Here is a 9885-nt window from a genome sequence, read left to right as displayed (position 1 = left end):
TGATGACTACAATTAATAGCATTTTATCCTATTTGAGGCAATAGATGAGAAAGTGGATTTAGGTGTCTCTACAGTAAAATAAAAAGGTGAGTAGTAAGGAAACCCTTGGGNTAATTAGTTTAATTTAGCTCATTTATAGTGTTTCAAAACACTATGGTTACATGACAAATATGCAATTTTGTAACTTAAAAAAATTTAAGATGTTGACTCTCTCTGCTATGAACTATCAACATAGACAAATGGCTCCTCTATAGCTCCTATCAGAAGAGACCCTAGAGTTTCCTTTCTCTCTTCTCAAGATTCCTACCTTCAAAATCAGTTTTCCCTCCTTTGGATGGACTCCATGTCCAAAGATTCACTCTTAGTCCTGTGTGAAAACTTAAAGATTCCACATTAGCAATCTCCCCAAAGGTATTTATCTCAATTATCTTTCATGCCTTCCTCAAGACTGAACCTAGAGCCTCTAACATGCTAGGCAAGGTTCCTATCACTGCGCTGTCTCAGCAACATGCCTGTCTTGGTTACACGGTGGGAGCCTTTACTCTGTTCCAATTAAAATATGCTAATCACTCCAAGCATTAACCTTCAAGTCATCAGTGAGATGAGTAAGGCACACGTCACACACACACTCTCTACACTAATCCTCTGTGGCTTTTAGCATCCTTACAGCCGACGGTCAACAGCAGCATTTTCCAGAAAACTACAGAAGTACAGCAGGGTCGTAGTCCCAAAACTTCAAGTGATGTTTCCTCTTTAGATCTCCTCTTATACCCTGCCCTGACTTCAGAGTCTGCATTACCAACCTTGCAACTGTCATATGCCAAGAAGCCTTCAGAAAGATGGCAAAACTATTGGGAGGGAGGGAGGGAGGGGGTAGAAGGGCGAGAGAGAGGGAAGAGAGAAAGCAAATGTAGTTCATCATATGTAAGACTGTTTTCAGATCAAATATGAGGAATTATCTAGAAAAGAAAAGAGAATAAAACTTTTGTCTTATATAGTAATTAATGGTTTGTTTGTTTGTTTGTTTTTGTTTTTCTTCTTTTTGGTTGTTTGTTTTACATTTATGCAGCTTGAAAGTAAGGGTGCCATATTGACCAATAGTCTCTGGCTCAATGACACTGTTGTAATTGACAGCACCGTGGGAAAGGACACATTCTTTCTTATCACCTGGAGTAAACAAGCCCCTGCCATTTATCTCAGGGATCCCAAAGGAACACAAATCAACAATTTCACAATGGACACAGCTTCCAAAATGGCCTATCTCAGTATCCCAGGAACAGCTCAGGTAAGCCAGTAGCTAGTGTTTGAATTTCTCCCTAAAGTTATTTTTGCAAGGAGACTCTAAGCACATCATAAAAGTGAGTACAATAACGTTATCATCTTCAAAATGAAAGTATAATGTATGTATTTCCCTTATAAGTATGATACATGGCCAAAGAGTGGATGGACCTTGGAGACTCTTATAGAAAAATAGTAGAAAGGATTGCAGCCTGAAGTGGATAGGAACTTCGTAGGAAGACCAACAAGGTCAAATAACCATGAGAACCATGGTGTCTGGTAAAGGGATAAGAAGGCATGGGTTGGTAGAAAAGAGAAGGCATCTAAGAACAGGGAGGAAGAAATGTGGAGAGTCTTGGTGACTTGGCGTGCCATCTTTTCCCATTCTGTCAGCTAGAATCATGGAATATACGACACTGAGGCCAGAGAATAAGGCCAAAGCAAAGGCAGACTTATCAAAACATTATTTTTCAATTGAAATATCACAAAATGCAAGTGTCATGCAAAACAATACCTGGAATCCCAGTCTAAGTGTCTCAGTTTCAGTACCTGAGGAATCAAGACCTTTCAAAGACCACTCAACCCAATTTGTTTTTCTTTTTCTTCTTCTATGCTTTCTTTTAAAAATCACATTAATGGAAAGAAATATGTCATTGGTCTCTAAATGCTTGCTGCATCTTTCGTTGACAATTTTAGGTGGGAATTTGGACTTACAACCTGGAAGCCAAACAAAATTCAGAGATACTAACGATTACAGTAACCTCTCGGGCAGCAAATTCTTCTGTGCCACCAATCACTGTAAATGCTAAGGTAAACACGGACACTAACACTTTCCCCAGCCCAATGATTGTGTATGCAGAAGTTCTACAAGGGTACACCCCCATCATTGGAGCCCGCGTGACAGCCACCATAGAATCTAACAGTGGAAAGACAGAAGAGCTAGTCCTGCTGGACAACGGTGCAGGTAACCAACAGACTTTTCTGAATAAGCCAATATGTTTATAGTTCCAACTGTGTCATGTGTTCCTGGGGCAGTGGGAACAAGATGGCCACCCAAAGAGTTACCAGAGATTAGGAAGGAATAGAAAGACCAGCAGGAAATGTAATAGGGTTCATTCACCTAAGTGCATAGCAAGCATCTTCCACATAGTAAGCAGTCTGTATATGTCAGCTACTGCCAAAATGATGTTTGTAATCTTGACAGGCAATGGCTGTCTCCAGCTAAAACAGGCTAATTCAGAAGATGTAGAACACAAGCATTCCTTCTAAATTCATGCTTCTTAGGGGAGCATCAACAAAAAAAGTGCTATCAAAACAGCTGACGCAGGAATTATCTCTTGGGTTCGAGAGGGCAACAGAGCCTGGGACACTGACAGCTGAAGGGAATGAAGCAAGGGTGACTCCACACAGCTGGAACAAAGCACAGATAAGAGTCCTGAGAGCTTGGACCAGGAGAAGCTAGAAGGAGCACAGAGAGGGGAATGGGCACTTCAGTATCAGATGCCAGTTCTGCTTGGCAGGAAGCTAGGAAGTATAATGTCTGCTCTGTAGGGAGTTGGGCAGAAACTCTTTCCCTACACTCTGTGTTCTCCTGTGGGTGGAACCTTGTATGGAAGTCAGTGAATAAAATAACCAGTCATGTCCACACATGAATGAGACTCCCAGCAGTGCATTTTATGTCATTCTACAAACTTGTTTTCAGTTATATTTGACTGTTCTTGGAGTGAATTCCATGTTTTCTCTCATTGCAACAATAATTCTTCAGCTACCTCCCACCAATTCCCAGTCCCTTCTACAGTGCATGTACCTTCATGCTCCTTGCTTCATTTCTTGGTACTAGATTACCAAATGAGCATTTAGTTCATGGCAGAACAAACTAATTAATATTCCTTTACTGGAAAAGAAGAAAAAAATAATAGACAGCCGATGGCTGCGGCCAGCACTGCATGCTTCTGTGTACAGAGGAGTCACTTGAAGGGCTGCTCAGGCGTTTCCCTAGGTAGTCTGGGAAATCTGCATGTCTGACAATCCCCAGACTTTTAGAGGGACACAGATGTGGCTAATGCAAGAACATTGTTCTCTCTCCTGAGTAGAATGAGAAATACATTTTCAAGTTATCATATGCCCCCTATGCTCATTGTTGTAAGAGAGGACTTATGCTACAACATTTCTTAGATACCCAAACATTTATTCCTAGAGTAAAATGTATCATTTTTCTGTTGTACTACAGAGGTAGTAAATGATTTGGAGAACCAAAAGAAAACAAAACAAAGAAAAGAAAAGAGAAACAGAAGTTCTTGATCATAAAGCAAAAAAGTTAGTTGCGTTGTCAATGAAGAATAATGATAATTAAGTCTGGCCTAAGATACATTTGCCACAGGAATGGCCTCACTTATATAAGCAGAAGATAACACAGGAAGATTAATGTAGAGAACTGAAAGTCAATCAATTGTAAAAGAAATGATAAGAAAAGTCTAATGACATCAGCATAAGTTAGTAGGGCACAGAGAGATAAGTTGTTAAAGTATTTATGAAACATACACAATTATAAGTGTGGGTAATCATGTTATATGAATGCATATATAACATGCAAAGTGAGTCAAGAATACACCACTCAATGATGTATTATTTTGGCAGAAACTAATGGAGAGACACTCCATTCAAATGTGAAACTGTAAGCACAGGAACAGACTCCTGAGTATAACGCCAACGCACACCAACCTCTCCTCTGTTAAAAGGATTATAATTCCTTTCTTTATGTTTTTACCAAGGGGCTGATGCTTTCAAGGATGATGGGGTCTACTCCAGGTTCTTCACAGCTTATTCAGTGAATGGCAGGTATAGCTTAAAAGTCCGTGCAGATGGAGGAACAAACACTGCCAGGAGGAGTTTACGCCATCCGTCAAGCAGAGCTGCATACATACCAGGCTGGGTAGTGGATGGTGAGTGGCTCCCAGTATCAGAAACCCAGTGAATCATTTTCATGATTCCATATGTTGGAGGCAGCAAACACTTTTCAGTTCAAAATATGACTCCTGCTATTTTTAGTGTGAGATTATTACACAAGTGTGTCTACACTAACCCAATCAAAGCCTGGTAACCAATAGATGCTGAAAACCTATCAGCTAGTATTTGTTAGTGTGGAACATCCTTAGACTATCACCAAAATCAATCTACCTTTCAGCTATGGGCAGAGGAAATGGCTCACTATGCTAGGAACAGTACAAGCCAGTAGGCAGTCTGTCCTCTCAGTTACACAGGCATCCATGTTCTTGAGCTTTGCTTTCCTTACTCCTTATCTGGAGGGGTGGGGAGCTAAGCAATGGAGAATTCAGAGCCTTATTTATTAGCACTGTTGGCATGGAGGGAAGGAAGCCATCCGAGTGTTAAGGATAGAACTATCTTTGGCTTCCCCAGACACATTGCTAGTCAGAAGTAACTTGAGAAATAAAGCAATACTTTTCTTAAGGCACATGTTAGGGAGGCATGGTGACACATGCCTGTGATCCCAGGACTTAGGGGACAGAGGCAGGAAGGAGGATAAGGATTTCAAGGTCATCCTTGGCTACTTAAGTACATTTAAGGCTAGCCTAGGCTTCATACCTGCCTGTTTGATTTTGGATCTGTTTTGTTTTGTTTTGTTAATTCATATAACAAATTACATAACATGCTCATTTGGTGCAGTTTTCATTTCAAAGCAAGTTATTGTCCAATTTGATTTGATAACATCCTGGTAATAATTTTCCCACAAATGGAATGCTTCTGATTGTGACACATCATAAAAATGAAACCTTGGGACTGAAAAGAGAAAGAAGAAAGAAAAGACAAGGAGGGTCAGGAAGCTGACTGACTGAGGTCTAAAAAGTATACAATTCCATCCAATTTAAGTAGAGAATTTTAAATGCAGGAGAAATTCAAGGGAACCCACCCAGACCAGAAACGACTGAGGCTACTCAGCCAGTCCTGGAGGATTTCAGCAGGACAGCGGCTGGAGGTGCCTTTGTGATGTCCAATGTTCCAAGTGATCTATCGCGTGATCTGTACCCACCAAATCGAATCACAGACCTCCAGGCCACACTCAATGGGGAAGAGATCAGTCTAACATGGACAGCCCCAGGAGATGATTATGATGTTGGAAGAGGTAAGAACAAGGACCCCTGTGGGTTTGACCTAAGTGAGAGATGACCAGGGTGAAGCAAAAGCAGATAGGTCAGTGAGAGGAGAGGACTTATGACTGACAACTCAGCCAAGTAGGAACTTTACGATCTGATGTTTTATAGTTTATGAAACAGGTCTTGCTTTTCCTGCATGGCTGTCTTTAAAAGTCAGAACTCAGTCAGGCAATGGTGGCACATGCCTTTAATCCCAGCACTGGGGCAGCAGAAGTACACAGATTTCATGTTGAGTTCCAGGACACCGAGGACTATACAGAGCAATCCTTTCTCAAAATAAAATAAAATAAAATAAAATAAATAAAGTCAGAACTCAGCTTTTACAGAAAAATGAATAAGACTTTTGATGTGAGCATGACAAAGTATTTGTTAAGGTACTAGAAAGAAATTTAATATGCTGTGATGCAGTAACTAACCCACACCTAACATTTTCCTCAGTTCAACAGTATATCATAAGAACAAACGAAAATATCTTTGACCTCAGAGACAATTTTAATAATTCTCTTCGGGTTGATACAACAAACCTTACACCAAAAGAAGCCAACTCCAAAGAAACCTTTGCCTTCAAACCAGAAAATATCTCAGAAGAAAATGGAACCTACATATTCATTGCCATTGAAAGTGTCGACAAAAGCAATTTGAGTTCAGGACCATCCAACATCGCACAAGTAGCACTGTTCACTCCTCAGGCAGAGCCTGTCCCTGATGAAAGTCCACGTTCATCAGGAGTTAGTATTTCTACTATTGTGTTGTCTGTGGTGGGAGCTGTTGTACTAGTTTGTATTATTGTAAGTACCACTATTTGTATCTTAAAGAACAAAAGGTCCTCATCAGGAGCTGCAACAACATTTTGAAAAGCAACATGAATATAAAGATATTTCTGAGATTTTAAAGCATATCCCATGTGATCATGAACTCAAATATAATTTCAAGTGGGTCTAAAACATACTTTAAGCATACCCATTCCATGAAAAAAACTACCAATATTGTTTATAATTTTATTCATTTATCATAGTGGTATATAAATCTGGTTTTATATTGATCTCTATGTGTGTATTTTTTCTGATGTGGAAGTTTTCTGAAATGATACTTCAAATTGCCTGAAGAAATTCAAAGTCTCTATTTAAGTAGCCAAGATACCATATAAAAGAGAAAATCAATAACATTTACAGGAAAAAAAGGAATTTGGTCTTAGAATTATCAATATAAGTTAATGGCATAAGAGTAACTCAAAACCCAAAACTCAACTTTATCATACTGAAGGTCATATTTGCTTTAATTCATGGATATAGAAGGTACTATTTTAATTATTTAACTTTTTGTTTTGTGTATACATATTGTATGTGTATATGCATGTATGTGTGTATGTATATGTATATATATGAATAAGTGTATATATGTGTGCATGTATGTATGCATATATGTATGTATCTGCAGTCATGTGGATGTGTAGTTCAGAATACAATTTGTGGAAATGAGTTTTCTCCTTTCATCCTCTGGGTCCTACAAACCAAACTCCTCTTGTCATGTTTGGCAGCAAGTGTCTTTATACTGGGTGCAGGACAATACTGGTTTTTAAAGCTCAGATACCACTGTTTATATGTCAATATAACCTAAACATCTCATGAAACCCCTCCTACCTATGTGCATTTCATTCATCTTAAGAAGGAATCGTTGAAGCTATAGACTATTGAATTTTCAGAAGAAAAAGGCAAGATATGTTAAAGATATATTGTAATCCAACACTCAGAGGCACAACCTAGGGGTTGCAAGCACGTTGATGGAGAGGAGATAAGGAGAAAAAGAAAGGAAGGGGTCTGAGAAGAATAGATTCACACATTACAGGTTGTGCTTACAATCCTTCCATAAGAACAAGTTAGCAAAAATATGACTTACTTCACAAAACAGCAAATGCTGGTGAGGATGTGAAGAAAGAGGGAACTTTACTCATGCTTGGTGGGGATGGACATTGGTGAATTTAAAAGATGAAGACCATATGACTCAAATGACTCACTCCTGGGTATATACCCACATGAAAGCCTCTATGTCCTATCACAGAGGTCCTGGTACAGCCATGTTCATTGCAGCAGTATTTGCAATGATCTAGATGTATATAAACAGATGAGCAGATAAGGAAAATGTGTTGCATTTGTACACCAAATGATATATAACCACCCATAAAGAAAAATAAAATCATAACATTTTAGAAGTATGGATAGATCTAGAAATTACTGTGTAAGTATGTGTCCCAGAAACATAAAGAGAAATTCTATTTTTTCTCAAATGTCAATTCTGTTTTAACAGATTATAATAATATAATATAATATAATATAATATAAATAGTATGTTCCTGTAATACTTCTGGATTCTTCAAATTGAACTTCCATTAACCATATTTTACTTTGAGTCCTTACTAGTCTATGTTGCAATCATCCAAATGATTGGAACAATTATGTGTCCAGATTTTCTCTGTTTACTTGCTCTTCATTCTTTCTCTACTAAAACACATCCCATTGAAGTCATTAATAAATATATCATTGTATTAAGGGGCCATCTTTGTGTTCATGAAGCCAAGGCTCTGAAGGAGAGATGAGTGGCCATGAGGTCACAAGACCCACAGCTTCCTCTCTGCTCCCTGTGCTTATGAAGCAAGGGTGAGATGACCTCATCCCCTCACAGAGCAGTCCCTGGCTATGCCCTGGCATAGCATGGCACCATGGCATACTCCCATAGTTATGCTGTTCTTTCTCACCCTGGTTTCATAAAATCAGAGCCACATGTTCCAGAATTACTTTAACAATATAATTTGATTAGAGATTGTTCAAATGATTGAGTGGCTTGATTTTTTTCCTACCAAGAGTAGACACATAATTTAGGGATACTTTATAGAAAGTTATTTTGGTAGTGATTTGGTTTGGTTTGGTTGGTTGGTTTGTTAATATTGGAGGCAAAATAATGTAATTCTAAAACACTGAGCTCACTCTATTGATGCATACCTTACAAGTTTCTGACTCAGTATAAGAAAGGCAACTTACTCCCCTGCCACTTAAGTCAGAGACCACAGGAAACCCTTCTGCCTGCCCATTTCTTTACCTCTTAGATTCAGTAACTGAACAAGTCTTGCCCTCACATCCTCTTCCAAGGGCTACTGTACACAAGTGCTGCACATATATCCACTCAGGCACACACTTACATATAAAGTAAATATCTATTAAAGAGGATCACTTTTCCCTTCTTTTCTATTAAACCATGTAAGCATGTCTCTAACATCTGCTAATAGAAATATAGTTTCACCTTCCTGTTTCCCTCTGTATCCAGAGCTGACCTTGTGTCACAGCTCTCAATATCCAAATCCAACTGAGAGAGAGCTGGTCTCCCAAGACTGCTGGTACACTTGAAGCAAAGGTGAGACCACCATTTCTGCTCAAATCCCTGGGCCAAGAGGAACCTGGTCAGAGCCATCAGGACACAGGAACCAGGTAACAGCCAGGGACAGGAACCTTGCCATTTCCATCTGTTCTCTAGAGCTGACCCTGTCCCATAGCTCTTCATACCCAAATCCCTCCCAGAGAAAACTGGTCTTCACAGGAGTATTGACACACAGACTTGCAAGAGGAACAAGCCACAGTCAGAGACAGCAAGACCAGTTAACACCCAAGATAACTAAATGGCAAGAGAAAGGGCAAAAATATAAGCAACAGAAACTAAGGCTATTTGGCATCATTAGAATCCAGTTCTCTGACCACAGCAAGTCCTGGATACCCCAACACAGCAAAAAAGCAAGATTCTGATTTAAAATCACATCTCATGGTGAGGATAGGGGACTTTTAAAAGGACAAAAATAGCTCCCTTAAAGAAATACAGAACAGGGCAGGAGAGAAGGCTCATTGGTTAAGAGCACTATCTGTTCTTCCAGAGGTCATGATTTCAATTCCCAGCAAACACATGGTGGTTCACAACCATCTGTAATGGGATCCAATGTCTTCTTCTGGTGTATCAGAAACAGGATGTTCACACACATTAAATAAATAAATATTTTTTTAAAAGAATTACAGAAGAACACGGGTAAAGAGGTAGAATTTCTTAAAGAGTAAACACAAAAATCCCTTAAATAATTAGAGAAAAACACAAACAGGTGAAGGAATTGAACAAAACCATCCAGGATCTAAAAATGGAAATAGAAACAATAAAGAAATCACAAAAGAGGCTGGCAGTGGTGGCACATACCTTTAATCCAAGACATGTCAGGCAGAAGCAGGCAGATTTCTGAGTTCAAGGCCAGCCTGGTCTACAGACTGTGTGCTAGGAGGAAAGTGAAGACTATAGAGAAACCCTTTATCAAAGAAAGAAAGAAAGAAAGAAAGAAAGAAAGAAAGAAAGAAAGAAAGAAAGAGAGAGAGAGAGAGAGAGAGAGAGAGAGAGAGAGAGAGAGAGA

The 9885-nt window shown here is 39.2% G+C and overlaps 1 protein-coding gene across 1 annotated transcript in view; it reads left to right on the top strand.

Moving 5' to 3' along the window:
* Positions 1 to 6304, top strand: part of LOC110320912 (calcium-activated chloride channel regulator 4A-like) — a 19865-nt gene extending 13561 nt beyond the window's left edge. Inside the window, exons 9-14 of the mRNA XM_021196979.1 lie at positions 659 to 708; positions 1070 to 1285; positions 1975 to 2242; positions 4050 to 4220; positions 5186 to 5419; positions 5889 to 6304. Of these exons, the coding sequence (XP_021052638.1) occupies positions 659 to 708; positions 1070 to 1285; positions 1975 to 2242; positions 4050 to 4220; positions 5186 to 5419; positions 5889 to 6304 (1355 nt within the window). The remainder of the gene's footprint in view (positions 1 to 658; positions 709 to 1069; positions 1286 to 1974; positions 2243 to 4049; positions 4221 to 5185; positions 5420 to 5888) is intronic.
* The last annotated feature ends 3581 nt before the right edge of the window (positions 6305 to 9885 follow it).

Source organism: Mus pahari, chromosome 4 (genome assembly GCF_900095145.1).
Source record: "Mus pahari chromosome 4, PAHARI_EIJ_v1.1, whole genome shotgun sequence".
NCBI lineage: Eukaryota > Metazoa > Chordata > Mammalia > Rodentia > Muridae > Mus > Mus pahari.
The sequence above is the reverse complement of the archived record's forward strand: the minus strand, read 5'-3'. Positions and strand labels throughout refer to the sequence as shown.